General features: G+C 31.9%; 7 protein-coding genes across 10 annotated transcripts in view; 4 read left to right on the top strand and 3 right to left on the bottom strand.

Moving 5' to 3' along the window:
• The first annotated feature begins 1,184 nt into the window (after nt 1-1,184).
• eIF6 (eukaryotic translation initiation factor 6) lies at nt 1,185-3,770 on the top strand. The gene is made up of 6 exons (XM_012372172.2): nt 1,185-1,436; nt 1,865-1,950; nt 2,383-2,558; nt 2,670-2,846; nt 2,907-3,088; nt 3,161-3,770. The coding sequence occupies exons 1-6, from the start codon at nt 1,330-1,332 to the stop codon at nt 3,174-3,176; spliced, it is 744 nt and encodes a 247-aa protein (XP_012227595.1). The 5' UTR covers nt 1,185-1,329; the 3' UTR covers nt 3,177-3,770.
• Nucleotides 3,694-7,893, bottom strand: LOC105675192 (uncharacterized). Its single transcript, XM_012372171.2, has 10 exons — nt 7,319-7,893; nt 6,344-7,235; nt 6,021-6,272; nt 5,634-5,907; nt 5,262-5,539; nt 5,039-5,182; nt 4,692-4,935; nt 4,458-4,600; nt 4,162-4,297; nt 3,694-4,082 (listed from the first exon to the last, which is right to left on the bottom strand). The coding sequence occupies exons 2-10, from the start codon at nt 7,232-7,234 to the stop codon at nt 3,913-3,915; spliced, it is 2,532 nt and encodes an 843-aa protein (XP_012227594.1). The 5' UTR covers nt 7,235; nt 7,319-7,893; the 3' UTR covers nt 3,694-3,912.
• A 246-nt stretch (nt 7,894-8,139) lies between these two features.
• amx (almondex) lies at nt 8,140-9,743 on the top strand. The gene is made up of 6 exons (XM_012371926.2): nt 8,140-8,565; nt 8,770-8,837; nt 8,910-9,053; nt 9,143-9,264; nt 9,327-9,470; nt 9,560-9,743. The coding sequence occupies exons 1-6, from the start codon at nt 8,472-8,474 to the stop codon at nt 9,693-9,695; spliced, it is 708 nt and encodes a 235-aa protein (XP_012227349.2). The 5' UTR covers nt 8,140-8,471; the 3' UTR covers nt 9,696-9,743.
• A 1,317-nt stretch (nt 9,744-11,060) lies between these two features.
• Nucleotides 11,061-13,277, top strand: IntS14 (integrator complex subunit 14). The gene is made up of 6 exons (XM_012371890.2): nt 11,061-11,454; nt 11,536-11,869; nt 11,952-12,163; nt 12,234-12,488; nt 12,558-12,887; nt 12,962-13,277. The coding sequence occupies exons 1-6, from the start codon at nt 11,278-11,280 to the stop codon at nt 13,184-13,186; spliced, it is 1,533 nt and encodes a 510-aa protein (XP_012227313.1). The 5' UTR covers nt 11,061-11,277; the 3' UTR covers nt 13,187-13,277.
• On the bottom strand, nt 13,261-14,538 carry LOC105675107 (pyroglutamyl-peptidase 1). Its single transcript, XM_012371928.2, has 2 exons — nt 13,967-14,538; nt 13,261-13,891 (listed from the first exon to the last, which is right to left on the bottom strand). The coding sequence occupies exons 1-2, from the start codon at nt 14,183-14,185 to the stop codon at nt 13,502-13,504; spliced, it is 609 nt and encodes a 202-aa protein (XP_012227351.1). The 5' UTR covers nt 14,186-14,538; the 3' UTR covers nt 13,261-13,501.
• A 247-nt stretch (nt 14,539-14,785) lies between these two features.
• The window catches only part of LOC105675175 (myosin heavy chain, clone 203-like), a 43,103-nt gene continuing 37,471 nt past the window's right edge, over nt 14,786-20,417 (top strand). Inside the window, exon 1 of the mRNA XM_012372138.2 lies at nt 14,786-15,061. The gene's annotated coding sequence lies outside the window, so the exon portion shown is untranslated. The remainder of the gene's footprint in view (nt 15,062-20,417) is intronic.
• On the bottom strand, nt 15,528-19,155 carry LOC105675174 (annexin B9). Of its 4 annotated transcripts, none has more exons than XM_012372130.2 (9): nt 19,016-19,155; nt 18,518-18,575; nt 17,628-18,290; nt 17,296-17,472; nt 17,017-17,221; nt 16,779-16,931; nt 16,524-16,697; nt 16,270-16,451; nt 15,528-16,195 (listed from the first exon to the last, which is right to left on the bottom strand). In XM_012372130.2, exons 2-9 carry the CDS (start codon nt 18,533-18,535, stop codon nt 16,145-16,147), a joined length of 1,623 nt encoding a protein of 540 aa, XP_012227553.2. In that variant the 5' UTR covers nt 18,536-18,575; nt 19,016-19,155; the 3' UTR covers nt 15,528-16,144. The 4 variants fall into 4 exon arrangements, with proteins under 4 accessions (XP_012227553.2, XP_012227554.2, XP_012227555.2 ...); XM_012372131.2 differs by having other exon boundaries at nt 18,997-19,131; XM_012372132.2 differs by lacking the exon at nt 17,628-18,290.

Genomic DNA, 20,417 nt, shown 5'->3' with positions numbered 1-20,417 from the left:
ATTTGCATAAATTCCTTTCATACTCTATTTTAGTCCCAAAAGCTAAGAATTTTACCGTAAACATATATGTGTACATTTACGAATTATTTATATATATTATAAATTCATAATTTTTGTCAAAGCAGGCGTATTTTAGTTCTACTTTTATATTTTACTATTAAAGCGTTTTTTATTTGCTCATTATTTTGATACTATTGTAAATATGATAATGTGCAATATTTGATAATATTGCATATAAAATGTTGCATTCTGAAAATTTCAATTTTATCGAACACTTATAAAGTAAATAATCTTTCGATTTCCCTTGATTTTATTTTAAATCCTATTTCATAGAAATATAATGACAAAATTGCAATTTGTTCTTACTTACCTTGTGTGTTTCCATTCCACCATAGAATCGCATATTCCTGCCCAGTTTTTGTACATGATTGATCAATGAAGAAGACTGAGATTTGATGAAGTTATCAATGACAAAATTAGATTTCGCAGCTCAAACAAAACACACACAGGACAACAGGCAAGATGCAGGATAAAACGTCATAACTCTGCATTACACAAAGCAATTCTGTAAGAAAGACAAATCTTGTTAAAAAGTTAACAAAAATAAATTCAATTAGAAGAAATATAAAATTCAGAGAGAAATTTGTGTATTTCTTGCCGATATAAGAATTTACTTATTTTTAACAGGGAGTTCGCCAAGTTAATAAAAGAAGTGAGACAGTAATAATATAACCTTATTTCATATTATGATTTTTATGTATCTAACACCTGCATGTATTACAGATCACATTGGTTTATTATCTTGTTTTATTGCAAAAAGATTTAATTATACAATTACCGCTTTATCTCTTATCGTTGCATAACCTAATGTAAATCTTCAATCAATATGATCATTTTGTTTCATCATCATTGCGCTTGCACAGAAAAATGCAATTTTAATCTTACTTTGAACGCGCGCAACACTAACAATGTATTCATCGGTAATATTTAAACAGTATATCTTGCTCGGTTTAGTAGTTCTCTGTTTTACTAGCATATTTATCTCTCGATGTTTGAGTTATCATGCGAGTGTTGCGAATTTTGAAGTTTGAAAATATCGCCGATAGATTGACGATTCGAATGCGCCATCTATCACCATTCGCATCGTGTTATAGCGTGTTCCAGGACGGAAGCGGAAATCTCATGTGTTATCTAAAGTGTCGACGATTGTTGTAAATTTTAGGTTAGCATTTACACCATTTACACGAGGGAATTCGTACGAGAAGAAAGGGTATCGCTGAGAGATTTTGCTTCATACATTCTGATGTAAAAGTCCGTACGATCGCAATCATGGCAGTCCGTGTACAATTCGAGAACAACAACGAGGTCGGTGTCTTCTCAAAATTGACAAATTCCTATTGCTTGGTAGCGATCGGCGGTTCCGAAAACTTTTACAGGTAAAATGATTCATTCATAACGCAATCATGTGAAATCGGTGACGATAAAAGTTTTCTAATTTTTATTATATTTATTTGGCGATCATATTCAGTCTAATAATATTGAAATAGAAATATTTTTATTTTATAATCTTAAAAATAATGTGCACACAGCAGAATATGCTGTGCAGCAGAAGCAATGTGCTAAAAAATAAAATTTATTTAAATCGAAGATATTCAATAGATACAAAAGTAGGATGTTATTATATATATATTTTTTATAATTATATTTTACCCTGCTTAATTTTGCGTAATTAAATATATTTATATAAATATATAAAATTATATATATATATAAAATAATTGAGCAAAATTAAGCAGGATAAAATATAATTATAAACATTATATTTTCATTATGTTTAATTTTATCATTGCTGATATAATTACAGTGTATTTGAAGCAGAATTAGCGGAAACAATTCCTGTTATTCATGCTTCCGTAGCAGGATGTCGCATCATAGGTCGATTATGTGTTGGCAAGTATATCTGATCTTTATCAAAACATCAATATATATATTGATGCTATTAAATAGATCAAATAATATATATTCAAGCATCTAAATATTAAATAAAGGACATTACATTATAATTTATCATATAAATAGATTGAGAGAAAATTAGATAATATACACATACATATTTTAAGAAATTTTTAAAGTTTTTTTTATATAGCCTAATATGCTATAACTTTTTTATTCAAAATTATATTTTTATTGAGAAAAATTTTTTTAGCAAACATAGTAAAATTTGATATCTATAATCTGTACTTGTTTCTTCTTACACTGTGAGAAAACTCAATGTTACATTTTTTTTTCAAATTTCTAATCTTCTACATCTATATATAGCTAGAGATGTAATAATCACTTATGTGTAATACTTATGTTACATATAATTATATACATATGCAGGAAACAAAAATGGATTATTAGTACCAAACACAACAACAGATACCGAATTGCAACATATTCGAAACTCCTTGCCAGATAACGTAAAAGTACAAAGGGTAGAGGAAAGACTCTCTGCTCTTGGTAATGTTATAACGTGCAATGATTATGTTGCTTTAGTTCATCCAGATCTTGATAAGGTTAGTCTTCTATAATCTCTCATTAATATTGAATTGAAAAGTTCATAACTAAAGTATACTAATTCAAACTTTACATTTTACATAACTCAAACGTTACAATTTTAACCATAGGAAACCGAAGAGATTTTAGCCGATACGCTGAATGTGGAAGTATTTAGGCAAACTGTTGCAAGCAATGTGTTGGTAGGCTCATATTCCATTTTATCTAATCAAGGTGGATTGGTTCATCCCAACATGTCCATACAAGAGCAGGATGAATTATCATCTCTTTTACAAGTTCCACTCGCGGTAAGACAAATGTGGACGAACCATCCCATTTTTCTTCATTTTTAATTGAAAAATTTTTAGACTGGAACAGTAAATAGAGGTAGTAATGTGATTGCTGCTGGTATGGTTGTAAATGATTGGGCAGCTTTTTGCGGCATGGACACAACTTCAACGGAAATCGCTCGTATTGAGAGCGTTTTTAAACTTAACGAAGCTAATCCAACTCCTATCACATCAAGTATGCGCGCCCCTTTTATAGAAAGGTAAGACTAAAAAAAACATAAGTAATGTATTACATCATTAATTTTTTATATAACAAAAACTTTTTATTCTAGTATGTCCGACTTATAAATATCCGACTTCTCTATATATATAAAAAAAAAGAAAAAAAGAAAAATGGAGTAATCATACTGGACTGTACACTGGATTGTGTTTAAACATGTATATAAAACTTGATATTTATGGCTTTACACATCCGCACATTATTCTTTTATCAACATATCTAAAATTAGCACTTCTTTGCGATTGACATAGAAAATAATAAATGTAATATGTTTTAAAAATTAAAATTTATACATACGAAATATAATTTTTTTTTTGTTTTTGTTATATAATACATTATATCATCAAAATATTGTTACGAAATAAGCTTGCAGTTATTAGTAGCTGTACATGGTAAATTTTTAAGAAAAATAAATAAAATGAAGAAAAGTAAAAGCAAATGAGAAATCAAATTACTGATACAGCTTACACTCTTCTAGAAATAATATGTATAATGAAACTCTTTATACCAATGTAAACCTACATCTCAACTACAATCTTATATGAAGATTTTCTCTTTCTAGCATAATCAATGAATATAACTGTATAAACAGAAATATTCTACCGAAATATATTTCAATCTATAATATTCTCTTTGAATACAAACGCGTCTTGTGTCAAAAATGTAAATTATTTCCACATTCCTGTTGACTTACATAGTAAATGAAATTAAATGATTAAGAGCATTGTGTAGACTAGCCTGCTAATAAAATTTATTGTGAATCAAATGGGCTAGTCCAATATTTATTGAGTTTGATCAATAAGACTAGAGTAATGGTAGTTGCTCTGCGTGTAACAATTCGGTGGCTGCAGCGGAATCTGCACACATAACCAACGTAATGCCTGCTTGATAAGATGCCGGGATGCGAATGTGAGTCGTTCCGGTAGATTGTTGCCTTTGGCTCATTTCTTCACGTACCATATTTACAACTTGTCCTGTTTGATACAAGTTTTATTAAGATCATTATTACAACTAGAGACCGATAATGCATGAAGAAAAATATGTAAAACGTACCAAGAACATTAAGCTTCCGCCATTTCTGATCCATTGTTGCAAGCGGCGTTAGATCTGTATTTGCATTCCAATGCGCTAGAACGTCCGTTTTTCGTATTAAGAGAATACTGGGACTAATTAATTGATGCCATACAAGCTAAAACAATGTCACAAGAATAAAATTCCACTCAAACCAATGCCGCAACAGTAATAACTGAAGCATGAGAAATTTACTTAATGAATATTTAATGACTTAATTTCCTGGATTTCTCTTTAAAGAAATTTAAATTTACTTAACTTATATTGATCATACAAACCTGTTCAGGCAAACATTCCAAGGGATTTGTTAAGTATATGCCAGCTTGTCCTACACCGAATATCATCTGATGATGCCACGCATCTGGTATATCGCAACCCTCTCCGCAATGTTGTAAATTCAAGGTTGCGATTGGTGCAGCGCCTAAAATGTGGATCAAAATATTTCATACATGTATCTTTTATTATGTATTATATTTTCATTGAATAACGTATTATTTTTTTTAATTTCTTACCTTTAGAAATCCAATAATGCAACCAATGAGATAATGACACTTTCCTCTCCGGATAAAATGCAAAGAATTTTGTTACAGCTGCACCATTTGTGGACAAAGATATTCCTCGCGCTATATCTTTATGAGTCGCTCCTGCTAACGATCGACTGACAAGATATCTCGGTAACGACACACCTAATTCTCTCAATCTTGTATTTACACCTTTTACTAACACTTCCAGAGAAAATGATATATTTAAGGCCAGCTAAAAAATAGATGAATGTGCGTGAATAAACGTAATTGAATCATTGAAATTTATATGCTCTACAATTTGTTAATGTTGATACACTAATATATTTTTATATTACCAATGCATTTATCGCGGATGTAGCGCCACAGGCAGATGTACCAATTTGTGTTACTTGTTTCATTGTAGCTTCTTGCTCGCTCCACAACATTACCTTCTCAACTGGTGGTAGTCCGTCTAATCGTTCGTTACATAATTCATTTTCCTAGATGTAAATATTATTAAAAATTTAGTGACGTGCTTTGTTTAATCTTGAAATCTATTAATTTGTACAGAGCACTAACCAGATTGGAATCACCACTTTGATTAAACGCAGCTTGCTTATTGAGCATCAATTTCTTTGCCATCATCCGATGATAAAGTGTAGAACTGAGATTAACTCTCCTAGCGTTCAAGTTGGAATTATCCGGAACGGAAGCTGTCGACGGTTCGGCCCATAACTCTGAATCCGAATCTCTATTATCACCGGGTGAGATAAGATCGCCACTCGTATTATGATAGCCATAAGATTCGCGTAATGGACAACCTGTATTACGATACAGCGTCGCGCTGTCCCATCTCCCTGTAAGTTTCACACAACATGGAACATTTCTTATATTATAATACAATTATGTGTAATTTGCATTGCTGAGTAAAATGTAGCCGCAAGACTATACCAGTTCCAGAACTAGTACTAGGCATCCACGGTGCAGAGTAAGTTGATTTCACACTTTGTTCTATAGCGGGTTGATTATTTGTGCATTGTTGGAAAGTCGTATGGTTAACATTCTGTGTACTTTGTTTCGAAGTCTGTGGAGTAGTCACTAATCCCTGCCTAGATACGACTTTTCCGCTACTCAGATCATTCAATACCGGGTCTGGTTCTACATTATCTAATGCTATATTCTGTATATCTTCATTTATAGAGGCTAAATCACTATCTCCAGTATCCTGTGAAAGAGAAATCGAATTTTTCGCAATTTTATTTGATCTAATAATGAAACAAACATTTGATTAAATGCAAATTTCAATCAGTGTGAAGTAGAAAATGAAAAATATCTTACCTGTTCGCAAGAAGGTCCAGGATCAAAGTCCATTTCCAGGAAATCCATTTCTGGACTTGATCTACCACTGTGATTCTGTCCTTCTGCCTCATGATTCTCTGCATGGCCCTGATTTAATTCTTGTTGTTGATTTAAATGAATCGCATCATCGTTACCTTTGTAAGTATAGATACAATAGTCTTCTCCATCAGACATGTCCCCTTCATTTCCGGAACTAGAATCCATCCGTTCTACCTGTTCCCTTTGCGAAGTCTAAAAAGAAGAAAAAATTTTAATCCTGAGCACAAAACACAAATACTCGATTACACGATTCAAAAACTTACTCTCTGCAGCCCACTAGGTCCAGCCAATTCTCTGCTGCCATTGATGTTAGGTCTTAAAAAACAACAAGTACCTTGACTCGTTGAACCTATACTACCACTTATATTATTCAGTACACGTTTAGATCCATAGGACTTTGGTGTCCAGGAACAATCAGCCTCTGGACTAGAATCTGAACTGCAAGAAACCTTAGAAGGGCATTTCTCTATGGCAGATAAGTAATCCACATTGTTCTTCATGTCTATGTCATCGTTTGATTTAATTGTTGCTAAATTAGGAGACATTAATGATGTATTTAATGTAGATATACTTGAATGTAATATAGCACTAGTCGTTGCTGTAGAATTAAGAACAACTGATGCTAAATCATGATTGACATGCGTATTTGTTTGAGTGGAAGATAAATTCAAGTGCATTTGGGACTTAGGCAAATTCAGTGTGCTTGTATTCATGACAGTCTTATGCTTCAATTGACACATAGCATTGGTGTTTGCAGTCTGAGGCTTGATATTGGCGGTACTCGTAAACACGGAAGATATGTTCACATTCGACACATCTTGAGAAACAGTCTGTTCTAATGAGTTGGCACTATCAGGCATGGTAGCTTGAACAGATTTTGTTCCATTGGAAAATACAGCAGAGGTCTTAGAAGGTGACACAAGCTTAATGTTATTCTCGCTGCTGTTATTGTTCAATCTCAATTCTTCCGTGGCAGTTCTGTTTTCCAGCTGCACCGCTTTGACCGTGATAGGTGGACTCTGATCCATGGATTGATTATCATTTTTCAAGCCAATGTCCACTTTAACCTCCGTTTTACTCTGATTATTCCCACCGTTCTCTTTCGAATTCATACTGTCTTCGACAATGAGACTAACAGCGATAACGTTACACATCCTACAAAGATATTTAATAATATTTTTCTTTTTCTAATAAAGAGAATGAAGAAAATCGACGATTTGTCGTGCAATCGCGCTTACCATGAGGCACAATACAAAATTATCCGCTAAAATTCGGATAACGGGGATAGTAGCATAGGGAACTCGACAGCGTTTCACGAGCCAAAGTCACTGAGCTTTGAAAAATGTGTTTCGGTGATCCTCTGCGTGGTTAGGCAGATATTTACATCACTTTGTTCCGGCCGGAACTAGGCAGAGAAAAAAACGCACCATTCGCGCTAGCCTCGTAAAAGGGAGATATGCCTCGTATTTCGTTTCGTGAAAGACACGTCTCTATGTCGAGCAAAACTATCGAAACACCTTACTAACATCCTAACGTCTCATATTAGTACCGGAAGTCAGCTGATTGTCGGAAACGAGCGTACACGCGAAACTTTACTATCACTCGTTTTTTTTACTACTTTTACTATTTGTTTCTTACTGTTTACTTTCTTATTCTATTTCATAATGTAACTGTTCTGCATGCAATCGCTCGCAATGTTAATATTTTGTCGCAGATTATGTCGAAAGTCTAAAAACGTTCGATGTCGATTCTACCGGGCCAGTGTTTGTATGATACTCATGCATTCCTCAGTACACTCGCTATCAGTAATGTTTTCAAGTTCTGGTTTGAGCATTTCCGGATAGAGTGTATGTCCCTTGAACATAAAACACTGTGATAGAACGTATACTAATGTGTTAATACATGCTTCATGCGCTGACCAATCACCATTCTACTTTTATGAAAATAATAGCTTTATAAGAGAATGCGATTGGCTATCGCATCGCTTTTTATTGCGTATTATCAATGTGGCCAGACTTGAGACGGAAGAAGCAAGCAGCATATAATGCACTTTCGTATCTAGACATTCGTATATTATGACTCAAAATTGTGTCTGACAGTTTAACGTTTTTAGAAGGAAAGGAGAGGGATTTCTAAATTTTTTTAGCATGCGTTTTTCAAATTCAAGCAACTGTCACTCAACAATCTTGTTATGATCTTCTTATTACTAAGCAATTTTTCATTATTTGTATAATAGCCATCTTTTAAAGGCACAGTTAATTATCTTGTAAAATACTTTTGCATATATATTTGTCAGATTTCTTGATTTTATATGTGCAAGTAAATTTGGGAGCTGGAATAGCGACTTTTTCATCGATTGGAGTATTCGACGACTAGTGATCCTTGCACAGGATGAATGTCGTGCGAATTAATTCGAGAAATGTGATATTTCTTTTTCTAGCACTTTTGTCAACCTCTGTTCGGGAAGCTCGTATGAGTTATGGTGGTAAGTTTAATTTTAATGAATTAGTATGTTAATTTATAACGATTAGTATGTAGAATCGATTAAGTCATTCTAAAATTTCTACAAAATATAATATTAATGTCAACATTATTATGAGATACATTGAATATTACTATAGAAATATTAAAGTGTAATACTTGTTTTATATGTATATATGTTTTGTCAATTAGTATGATAATTTTGCAGATAGCTTGACTAGTTATGCTCTGAAAGAAGCTAATGTAAATTCCACATCAGCTTATAGCAGTAAAAAGGTAAGATTTTTTTTTAAACACAAGTAATAATTTTGCCTAGTGATACAAATAATAATTGATTGTTAATTGCAGGAAGAAATAGCTAATCTATGTCCAAGTGGAATATCTTGCACAGATTTACCTGGGGATTGTCTGAAATGCAATTTAAATTATACTTGTATATATGGTGCTGTATATGTTGCTAATTGTTCTGTGATCGAACATGTTGATTGCGTAGTAAGTAAAACTTAAACATTCTTATAATTTTTTAATATAAGGTATAATCAATTTGTCAAATTATAATTAAATGCTTTGCTTCTTGATAGGGAGATCAGGTTTTCTCAAAGAAGTATATGTGCCGTTATTGTTATCAAACTGATCACTGGGAACATCAGTGCCATCAGAAAAATTCTTGTAGCTCTGTAGCATCTCCGCAACAATATTACAGGTTTGTATTAATTTCATCAATATTTGTTGCACAAGTCCTGACAAAAATTTTTCTTGTTATAGAACAAATTGTACAGTAAATAATGACATACTGTGTCTGGGTAGACGAAAATTTATGAAAAATTTACCATGTAATTGGACAGTTGGATATCGATGGTCTACGGCTTTGATCTTGAGTATTACTCTTGGAGGATTTGGTGCAGACAGGTACATCAATCTTGCGCGCGCGCGCGAGTACTATCTGAAATATAAATGAAATCAATTATAAATTTTATAAAATGTTCATTGAAATGCAGATTTTATTTGGGACACTGGCAAGAAGGCATTGGCAAGCTGTTCAGTTTTGGAGGACTAGGTGTATGGACCTTAATCGACGTTATATTGATTTCTATGAGATATTTAGGCCCTGCTGATGGTTCTTTATATATTTAGATTGTTCATATATACATATATATTTATAATATAATTAATTGAAATTTACTCTTTTATTATAATTGTGGTATTTATAAGATATAAAAATGTTACATTTGTCCATTTTATTTTAAACTATATATAAATCAATGTGATATATGTATATATATATATATATATATATATATATATATATATATATATAAATATGAATAATCCACTTTTATAAAAATGAAGTTTGTCAGTTGCTGTAATAATTTTTCAATATATTTAAATAGATTTGATATTGTTACCATAATATAATACAAGATTTGAAAAGGTGTGAATAATTTATATAAGATTCTAAAGTTCTGTAGAAATTATATTTTGTAAGAAATAATTATAATATATCAAATATCTATATTAAATGTGTAAAGTTTGATAACATATATGTATCCACTCTTAAAAAAGGCATGAAAGATCGATACTCGAATGTATCGAAATCTCGAAAGTATCGAAGTGTATTGATGCAGCTTTATCGCGACGCTGATTGGTTATCACAATGTTGTCATGTGCAAAAGTATATTTTGACAGTTCATATTTAAATGGTTGTCAAGGCAATATTGATTATGTGCAAAAAATATATTTTGACAGTTTATATTTAAATGGTTGTCAAGGCAATATTGATTAGCAATATATAAATGTTTCTATGACAATTGTTTACATTTCCTCAAACTGTCAAGTTGTATTCAAATAAAAAAAGAATTTAAAAATATGTAAAAAATTAGGACGCTAATTATAAATTTCTTTGCAAAATTATTTAGATATTTTTAACTTGTATATTTTTTCTAATTACCAAATATTTGGTAATGGGAGCTAAATCATTTCGTTTTTCATTACCAAATATTTGGTAATGGGAGCTAAATCATTTCGTTTTTTATTACCAAATATTTGGTAATAATTACAAAATCACTTCGCCCTCATTACCAAATATTTGGTAATAATTACAAAATCACTTCGCCCTCATTACCAAATATTTGGTAATAATTACAAAATCACTTCGCCCTCGTTACCAAATATTTGGTAATTGGGACGAAGTTATTTTGTTTCCATTACTAAATATTTGGTAATTAGGACGAAATGATTTAGTTCTCTTTATCATATATTTGGTAATTTAGACAAAATTTTTTAAGAGTGGATACAACTTGACAGCTTGTTAAAACATCTGGTAATCGTTAACTTGTACTACTTGCTCAATTTTAACAAATTTCAACGGCTAGAGAATGCCTAATCAAGTTATTCAATTTTTTTTCGAAGACGCGATTAGGCGTTTTTTGGCTACTGTTAAAATTGGAGGACGCCTAATCGCGTTTAAGGACTCTACCTGAAGACACTTGATCGTATTCACCTACAGGAGAGTATGAAAACTAATCTTCTATTGGCAGACGCGATCGGGCTTTATGTTTATGTATAACTTGGTATAACCTATATGTTTGTAAAACACAACAAAAAAATTTATGAAAATGTAGATTTAAATATTATATGCTATAATTTTGTTAATATATTATAAGATCTTCGAGTATTTCTCTACTGTTTCTCATTGAAGTTTTACTTAAACATAAAAATGCCTACAGTTATAGCATTAGATGTTTCTTTGTCAATGCGGAGACCGGTATTAACAAGTGGACCAAATGATAATTTACAAAATGAACCATTAACGCGACACCATTTAGCAGTGCATGGTATAAACGCTCTGTTACATTATTTGCAAGCTAATTCAAAATTGGAATTTGTGTCGCTGGTAAGAATAAGAGCTAGCATGATATTATGATGGTATTCATGCAATTGATATATTAATACAGGTAAATGTTACATATTTCAGATTGTATTTTCATCATTGTACGAAGTGGTTTGTCCTTTCACACGGGATTATGACAGCATACGTGCAAAGTTACAAACTATCGATGAATGGGACAAGACATGTATCCAAAGTGCATTGCATGGTGTTAATAATGTAATTATGGCAGAATGGGGTAATGTTACAGCTTGCCAAGTGATATTAATTACAGACGGTAATCCTGGTGTAGGATCAACGTCTTTAAGTAATTTTTTAAATTCTTTAAATTCTTTAAATGTCACGCAAGATACAAACCCCTTTCCGCTACCTTTTCCATACCCTGGAAAATTAAGTATAGTTTGCGTTGGATCACAACAAGGTAAGCCAAACATATAAAACTATCATATTTATTTTTTATTGCATCTCTTAATATATATTACTTACTCATGTTATGTTTTCAGATCCTAGTTTGCAAATTGGTTTACCTCTTTATCAACGTTTAGCTGATCTAGCTGGAAGTGACAGTGCTGTATTAGTTCCAGACTCACCACTAAATAAATATTCTGTTGCGGCTTGCTTCCAGAAACTAGCTGAAACAAATTATGTATCTTTCCAAGGATATTTGAAATGTGGCCATTTAGGTTCCCGTATTTCACTATCTCCACCTCCTATGGTAATAAAAAACCACAAGAATATGCTATAGATTATTGTGAACAATTTATATAGATATTGCTTTGTTTCAGCCTTATACAAAAAAGACAGATTTTGAATTAGTCCCAGGTTTGGTGATATCAAAAACTATAGAAATATGTGGATTTATATCTGTGGGAGATGTGGGTAGTCCAAGTTCTATTTCTAGACATTTGGTATTACCATTGGCAACAGAGAAGACCTCAAGTATGCAAGGTATATCATTAGAAGAAGATTCAGATACTGATGAAAATGGAGATGAAGGAAGACTGCCGTCTTTTTGTGTGTTACTTCACGGAGCATTAAAGGTAATGTTTTTAGAGATCTCTTAATTATCTTTTTAATGCAACTTAACTAATAGTTAATATATTTTTTAGGTGGAAAATATGGCAGCGCTTTGTTTATTGAACAATGAATGGTATGGATTCATATATTCTTGGGCAGATACTAAAAAAAAATCCAATTTAATGTTAACGGTATTAGAACCGGGATCTGATGTTGTGCCATGGTTAGGCAATTTCAATAACTTAGGTCCATTGGATGTGGTGAAAGGTTCTCCAGTCAGCTTTCCAGTTAGACCAACTGAAAAAAGAAGTTATACCCAAAATGCTCCCTCATGGATTCGCCAAGTTGGCTTGCAATCTGATATTCAAAAAATATTAAGACATGCAAGAAAATTGCCTGAAAAAACGCAAAACTTTTATAAGGTAAATCAGAAAAGTATAAAAAATACGGCATTTGAATAATGATTCTAACATGATTATCTTTTATGATTTTATAGGAGGTAAATAGATTACGGCGTGCAGCAGCATCAATAGGATTTATTGAGTTATTAGAAGGATTAGCATGTATCTTGGAGAGAGAATGTACATTGCTACCACCGAATTTAAATCCTGACTGCACGATCCAAATGGGACATGTTGCATCAATGATCAGAAAACCAGAATTTCTGGAACTCAGATACAATATTCCACCTGCACGGACGAAATTTCAACCTGGATCGTAGTTTGCAATACAAACTAATTAGAATTATATTAATATTTATATAAAATATTGGACACTTACACAGTAAAAATAAAATTTGTTTTAATTTTAAACTATATTCTTAATAATGTTATATTATTACATTATTTACATTACATATTTAAATTTTATTTTTAAATCAATTTTTTATTTTCAAATAAAATTTTTAAAATATAACAAAGTATTAAATCTTAAATACATGGGTTTTATAAAATTCTAATATTTTTTCCTATAATATTAATCACTGATAGCTTATTAGTCTAAAATATAATTCATAGAAACTAAAGTTTAGAAACAATTAGCTACATTTTGAACTTTTTATTAAATAACATAAAATATCATATAAGCCTTTGGCAGTTTGTATACTGGAGTACTTATTAAAATCCGGGACATGTACAAATAAAGTTTTTGTCGGATCAATAGAAAGAGATTGATAAAATATATATTCACACAAGTATCTACCAGCATCGTTAGACAAACAAGCTTTACATCCACTTTTTTCAGAATTCTTATTCACATTATTACACAGTTCTTTGATATCTATTCTGGTTTTCAAGACATTCAACTCAATATGTGTTTCATCAGGACATTTTTCACATACGTCAAGCCTCTTGTAGCCATTGCTATGAGCATGACACTCTATTGTTAAAGATTCAGCTTTGTGTGACACACCCACATGTAGGACAATCTAAAACAAAGAAATTGTTTTAACAAGAATCATACTGTTAAATTGCATAATTCCAATTGTATGTATAGTATTTACTGTAGGGTTGTGTTTCTTCCAGAGTTGAGGAACGTGAGTGGACACGTCACTATATGAGACTGGAATTTCTTCTATGATCAATTTAATATTAAAAACATCTTTGGAGTCTGCCCACAATTTCTGCAATTCCTTCACCGCTTCCCAACTGGCATTTACCACATGTTGTTTAAACGGGCCAAAACCGGTTACTAAAATCGTGCACTTGGGATCAGCCCCCATTTTAAAAATGCAATACGGTTCCTATCAGCGTTGCGATATATCTCAACACTGGTTCCTATGACAATGCTGCTACTTGCTCGATTTTATAATTTAACTTCGCTTATCAGAGTTCTACATTATCACGAGACTGATATGTTTATCTACTGAATGCTACTGAGTCTAGCCAGATTTTCAAATGATTTATGATGATTTATTAATTTCAGAGTGAGTTTGCGAAATAATTGACAAAGACATTTTGCTTGAACATTTATCGCGAGCGCGATAAATTTGGATTATTGATAAATTTAGAAGTGCAATAGGACTACGCGTGGGATACGCGTTGAACGGTGTCCAATTATTTATCCGTATCATATTTTATAATCTGCAATAAAGTACGTCATACATTTGTTTTGACCAGAAGTTCAAATTAGTGAGAAAAAATATTATGTTCTCTAAAGCTCATATCACAGTACGCAAAGGACTTTAGTCTACTTTTCCAATTTTCAATCACAACCAATAGCTTGATGACTTTTGGACTAAACGAACAAACTCAACATATCGTATTGTCGCATCTCTAGATAATATTTGAATCTCAATCATCGCCGCGAATTGCCGCGAATGACGGAACGTATTCAATCTACTCCGCGTTTCTCACGATTGTTACTGTTTAAAAGTAAGTTTTGTGGATCAGAAATTATTATTTAAAAAAGTTTCTTATAAAGTATTATCGGGAGTGTTTGTTAAAACGTAAAAGTTGTGTGCAATTCTCTGTTATACATCAATTTTGGTATCGGTGATTCACTATTGTGTGTCCTGCTCAGTGCGAGATTCTCATCGCATATTTCACGTATTATCTTCCTGCTAAAGCGCATCAAAAGCATCATACACGATCATCAGGTATGTACATGAATGTCATTATTTTATAATTAGTAGCATTGATTTTTTCTGGTTAATTATTTCGACAATTTCTTAAATATTTTAACCGTGAAGTTGTATGCTTCAACTACTCCAACATTTCGAGAATCGCAATTTCGCTTGTCAATATTGCCGCGCAATTTAAATCGCGCAATTACATTCAAGCTGTTCTGCGATTATGTTGTTTGAAGATAAATATCATGAAAGATAAATGATAGAAAATATCTTATGAAATATTTGTTATAAATATTTACGTTAAAATTTTAGAACTGTAGGGTTTTTACAATATTTCATAGAGCTATACTTTTTTTATACAAGTTAAAATTTTTATTTATGGAAGCACAGTAAATGTAGATACAATAATTGAATGGATAAAGAAGTACATATATCAAAATATAGGTATTTCTTCACTAAACAGTGAAAGAAAATATCATCTCATTTTATAAAATACTTTTAAATGTAAAAAATATATTTCCACATTTATTATAATGTCGGGAGATTGACAGATTTTTGAGATTCATTGTAAAACACATTGTAAAGCACATTAAAAAGATGCTTGCTATAGATGGTTTCATATAAAAGCATTTATGGTACATAGAAACGTTTGATCAATGTAAATCAAACTTAACTAGTATAACTGTATATATTACAGTGAAAATTAGAATTTTTATAAAATCATCATTAATTCTGTAGAATCGTTGTGTTTATATATAGTTGTATTATAACAAAAATATTATGTCAACAAGTGTAATAAAAGTTTGAAAGTACATTTATGACTTTCTTATAAAATTAAAGTATGTGATGTGATTTTACAAGTGCCTGTGTATGTGATTAATCAAAAAAGCATTTCAAACTTTGTAGCATAAAAGTATCTTTAACTAAGACTATAAAAAACAATTAACTTACATATTATTGTCAATAGTGCAACTGTCAAAAAACTAAAAGAAAAGGTGATTGGATATTGATGTGCATACATTGTATATGTTTGATAAAAAGATGATAAAGAAAAAAACATGGACCATAAATGCAATGAAACAATTTCACATATTATCGTTAGAAAATATTTTAGGATATTAGTGCCAATAAGCATTTTTTGTAGTGTCCTGAGCAGTCACCCTGAAACAAGAAAAAAAATCAAATTGCATTCTAAATTTATCAATGTGCAATATTCTTAATATTGATCAACTTACGGATATGTAATCTTCCAATGACTCTCCATACTGCTTGAGAAACACACTCTTTATTTCACCCATGTCCACTTCACAACGTGTCACAATCAATCGAATAAGACGGCTGTCATTCGTACCAAGGCCTTTCATGCTTTTGTACAATTGTTCGGCAAAGAAATCGGCTCTGTTCTTGACACACTTCACTATTTAAACAATATTTTAATGAGTAATTCATTATTTTTTTTAAATTTATAATCTACATGACATATACTTACCAATCGCAAGGAGACCTTTCTTGATATCGCCCGAAAACTCATTTTCAATTGCATTCTCAATATCATGGCCTGTTATGTTGTGATATTCCACGAATATCTGTCGCAATTGTGCCATGTTTCTCTGGACGAGAATCGCGTTAAAGGTAGATTCATCCGTACCAAAACGAAGTTCCCCTGTAGTATTAATATTTATAAGATATTAAGAAGAAAAATCTGAATAGAATAAAAAATTTTAAAATATCTTGCATTAAGTACCAGCTTGCAAAAGTTGCCTAGCTTCTTCCATCGCAGCGGCTTGATTCACATTAAATGATTCATCTCTATTGGCACAGCACAATGATACCAACAAACGTTTGAAAGTGCCAGACGTGTCAGCAATTAGATCATCCTCTAATGTTCTTCCGTACACTGTAATTATATATATATTAAATAGTTTAGTAACTCTATTAAATAGTATATTATATATTATAATCTTGATATTTAGCTCACTCACTTGCTTCGTACGCTTGTTTAATGATTGAAATTTCGTGATTGGACATAGTGCACAGCACTTCGATGAGTACATTTTCATCAGTGCCAATACCAGACATTGCATCGTGAAGCTCCTTAGCATAAAATTGAGGTAGTGGTGTCATCAAGGCAAGAACGAGTTTCTCAAAGTTTCCTGATAGCTCAGATTTTAAGTCCTTTATCAGATCCTATTAATAAAGATGCAACAATAATATATTACGCTCAAATTTCGCAGGGTAATTTTTAAATCTTCTATTTTTACCTTTCCATAAAGAGTCTTAAATTGGGATGAAATTTCCTGGCGCTGCAGATTACTGCGATTGGCAAGAACTTGAATAATAGTTTTCTCATCGGTGCCAAATCCTTTCATAGCTTTTCTTAAAGCTTCAGCATCCGCTCTAGCATCAAAAGCATCGTAAGGCACAACAGTAGGGGAAGTCTGTAAACAAATTCATAAATTCTCAAGATATTTGCACATATAAAATAACATAGGATCTGAGATGTTTTTCTACAAGATTGTTGCTACTTCACAAAACATGCGTACCATCTTGCTTACAAATTTTCTCAAAAGCCTTAAACAATTCTTAATCTCACCTTAGGTGTAAACCGATCTCTTTGGGGGGCTGAGGTAACACCACGCTGAGCAGCAGTAGGTGGATTAGCAGTGTAAGGATACATCGGGCTTACCCTCTGCCCCCCAGGATGGTTTCCACCTTGATATGGATTTGAAATAGCTGTGTATGCATTTGGTTGAGAGGGATAAGGGGAAGGAGTTATATTGCTAAAACATTCTTTAGCATCCGGTGCTTTCTGAAGATCAGGGTACGTATTATAATTTTGCTGCTGTGGGTGGGTATTATAATTTTGCTGCTGTGGGTAGGGATTATAATTTTGCTGCTGTGGGTAGGGATTATAATTTTGCTGCTGCGGGTAGGAAGATGGTGCAGGTTGATCAGAGAATGGACGTGGCATAGATGGTGTGGGCATAGATTGAGAAGGATGTGGCATCGGTTGTGGAGGATAAGTGTGAGTTGGTGGATTGCTAGGAGTAGGATGCTGATGGTGGATAGGAGGTTGAGTTGGATAAGGAGCCTGAGAGTATGGTTGAGGCATGCCGAAGGATGTTGGTGGTGCATTTGAAAAACCCATCTGAGGGCCCGAAGGATAAAATGAGGCACCAGGGGCAGAGGGTGCACCAGGTGGAACCCCAAACGATGTTGGTGGTTTTCCTTGTCCTGGGAGTTGAACAGGTGGCCCCTTTGATATATTAAGGAAAAGTTAAACAAAAATTAAAGATGAAAAGAAAACAAGATACCAAAATGCCATGCATAAGCTTTATATATATATTTTTTTAAACAAAGAATTTCTAAACTACATTAAATTCATGCTTACTGTAGCGTTTTATAATTTTTTTTTTTTGTGTGAAACTAATAACTATATCAAAAACAAACTTTTTAATTATTTAAAAACTTAAATGTACTCACTTGATAGCCGTAGCTCATTTTGCTTGCTGAGTTAGAAAAACTGCTGGGTTAAAAGAACCTACATACAGAAAAATACAAAATTACAAACTTACTCTTTCTTCATCTCTGTTACATTATAAAACATATTATATGGCAACTTGAATGCATCACTAATAGCAGCATGACACGCAATTTACCACGAGATGATTGATAAATGTTGCAGGATATAAATCTATATTAAATTATTGCTGGAATCTAGCAATAGAATTATCATAATATATCAAGATCTTCTATAAATATTTATTCATAAATTGGCACGTGTCTGTCGCATGTCGATAGATCTACCTTGAAGAGAAAATTGAAACGAATGATTGGTGACGCCCACCGGACACGCGGAGATATTTTATTCTCGTTACGAAACACTGACAAACTGGGACAAAGTATGTGTTGCACTAAGTCTTATAATCCAACGTTATCAGTTCTTGTTTCTCAATTCTTACCTTGTTTCTCAATTCTCACCTTGTTTGCCGAATTCCGTTACGTACGAAATTACAAGTTTCTACGTGTGACGTGTCGTTCGGGTAGGAAAACGCCGCTTACTGATGCCACGAAGATACGTCGCAACAATATGTGCAGGCGCCGATTCGTAGTATGGTAGGAGTAGTGGCAAGGACAGTCTGTAGTTGGTGGAAAGAAAATGCAGATCTTTCAGCATCCGCCGTCTCTCTTAGACGTCATCAAAATCCTGAGAAAAACACAATCGTAACATTGGTAGTCAATCAGGTGTCGGATTGTGCAAATACAGAATTGATACCTTGTGTTTGTTATTATTTGTTGTTTGTATTTTATTTATTTATATCTTTGGTTTTCTTATATCTAATCTTATATCTTATATCTAATCTTATATCTAAATATGGTAAAATAGATTTTTTTAATTTTATTATAATTTATTTATATAAATATATTTATAACAGCTTTATTTATCATGTACGATTAGTTACACGAATCTATGCACATTTTCCACATTTTTGTTATAGTCAATTTCTGACGTACATGGAGTAAAATAATTATTAAGAAGATAAAAAATTATTAATAATAACAGTATATATATTATCAATTAAAGAAATAAATTATATTTTATTCAGATTGTTTCAAAATTTTAGAAATATGCACGAATACATAAATTGCCTTAAGTGAAAACGTACGCAAAACGTCGTGCTCTAATTGCATTCAATTAAAAAATATTTAAAATTAATTTTTATTTCTTTTTAGTATCATATAATATGAAAGGATTTTTGAGTCTTATGAGTCCTGTCTATATATAATAATAATAATTGTGATAGCAAAATTGCAAATTGCTAGAAAGAAAAAAATATTATTTAAAATTTAAAAATTAATAAAAATTTAAAATATTTTTGTACAAAAAATGTGCATAGTCTCTCCTTTGTTTTTTGAGAATTATGATATTATTATCGTATGTATTGCTGTTGAGAAATGACAATCTTATCTTTTGAAATCGAACATTCTATTTAAAGCTGTATGCTTTATGTTGCAAATGACGACTGATGCCGACACATGACTGATATTAATGACTTCAGTAAACAACAAATTGTATCAATAGCTAATAAAATAAGCAAACACACGAAGTTTTCATACATACGAATATGTTGTGTACATACGAATATGTATGAAGTAGTTAAAAAGTCTTGAAAATAAAAGTTTCTTATATCTTTTAAGATTTTTTAAACAAATTGTTTGTAATTTAATTACAAAAACATATTCCGCTAAAAGATATTAAAATTAAGAATCTCAGAATGAATAGAATATTGGAAAATCAATACTGTATCAGCTTAAAGTTGCGTAATGTTATGTAACGCTGTGACGTTTGAATGAAAAGAATCAGTAAACAAAGTTTACAGGG

Source organism: Linepithema humile, chromosome 5 (assembly GCF_040581485.1).
Source record: "Linepithema humile isolate Giens D197 chromosome 5, Lhum_UNIL_v1.0, whole genome shotgun sequence".
Lineage (NCBI taxonomy): Eukaryota > Metazoa > Arthropoda > Insecta > Hymenoptera > Formicidae > Linepithema > Linepithema humile.
The sequence above is the reverse complement of the archived record's forward strand: the minus strand, read 5'-3'. Positions and strand labels throughout refer to the sequence as shown.

What these genes read in the sequence shown, in the direction of transcription:
- eIF6 (XM_012372172.2), top strand. Translation starts at nt 1,330, where the DNA reads ATGGCAGTCCGTGTACAATTCGAGAACAACAACGAGGTCGGTGTCTTC. An exon ending in CATAGGTCGATTATGTGTTG is followed by an intron (nt 1,951 to 2,382) that starts GCAAGTATATCT and finishes ATACATATGCAG; the next exon opens with GAAACAAAAATGGATTATTA. An exon ending in TTTTACAAGTTCCACTCGCG is followed by an intron (nt 2,847 to 2,906) that starts GTAAGACAAATG and finishes AAAAATTTTTAG; the next exon opens with ACTGGAACAGTAAATAGAGG.
- LOC105675192 (XM_012372171.2), bottom strand. Translation starts at nt 7,234, where the DNA reads ATGTGTAACGTTATCGCTGTTAGTCTCATTGTCGAAGACAGTATGAAT. An exon ending in GCATTATTGGATTTCTAAAG is followed by an intron (nt 4,601 to 4,691) that starts GTAAGAAATTAA and finishes TCCACATTTTAG; the next exon opens with GCGCTGCACCAATCGCAACC. An exon ending in GCGGAAGCTTAATGTTCTTG is followed by an intron (nt 4,083 to 4,161) that starts GTACGTTTTACA and finishes TGTATCAAACAG; the next exon opens with GACAAGTTGTAAATATGGTA.
- amx (XM_012371926.2), top strand. Translation starts at nt 8,472, where the DNA reads ATGAATGTCGTGCGAATTAATTCGAGAAATGTGATATTTCTTTTTCTA. An exon ending in AGCTCGTATGAGTTATGGTG is followed by an intron (nt 8,566 to 8,769) that starts GTAAGTTTAATT and finishes ATAATTTTGCAG; the next exon opens with ATAGCTTGACTAGTTATGCT. An exon ending in TCTCCGCAACAATATTACAG is followed by an intron (nt 9,265 to 9,326) that starts GTTTGTATTAAT and finishes TTCTTGTTATAG; the next exon opens with AACAAATTGTACAGTAAATA.
- IntS14 (XM_012371890.2), top strand. Translation starts at nt 11,278, where the DNA reads ATGCCTACAGTTATAGCATTAGATGTTTCTTTGTCAATGCGGAGACCG. An exon ending in TACTTCACGGAGCATTAAAG is followed by an intron (nt 12,489 to 12,557) that starts GTAATGTTTTTA and finishes TATATTTTTTAG; the next exon opens with GTGGAAAATATGGCAGCGCT. An exon ending in AAACGCAAAACTTTTATAAG is followed by an intron (nt 12,888 to 12,961) that starts GTAAATCAGAAA and finishes ATGATTTTATAG; the next exon opens with GAGGTAAATAGATTACGGCG.
- LOC105675107 (XM_012371928.2), bottom strand. Translation starts at nt 14,185, where the DNA reads ATGGGGGCTGATCCCAAGTGCACGATTTTAGTAACCGGTTTTGGCCCG. An exon ending in GGAAGAAACACAACCCTACA is followed by an intron (nt 13,892 to 13,966) that starts GTAAATACTATA and finishes TCTTTGTTTTAG; the next exon opens with ATTGTCCTACATGTGGGTGT.
- LOC105675174 (XM_012372130.2), bottom strand. An exon ending in TAGGCAACTTTTGCAAGCTG is followed by an intron (nt 16,698 to 16,778) that starts GTACTTAATGCA and finishes TTAATACTACAG; the next exon opens with GGGAACTTCGTTTTGGTACG. An exon ending in CATTGGAAGATTACATATCC is followed by an intron (nt 16,196 to 16,269) that starts GTAAGTTGATCA and finishes TTCTTGTTTCAG; the next exon opens with GGTGACTGCTCAGGACACTA.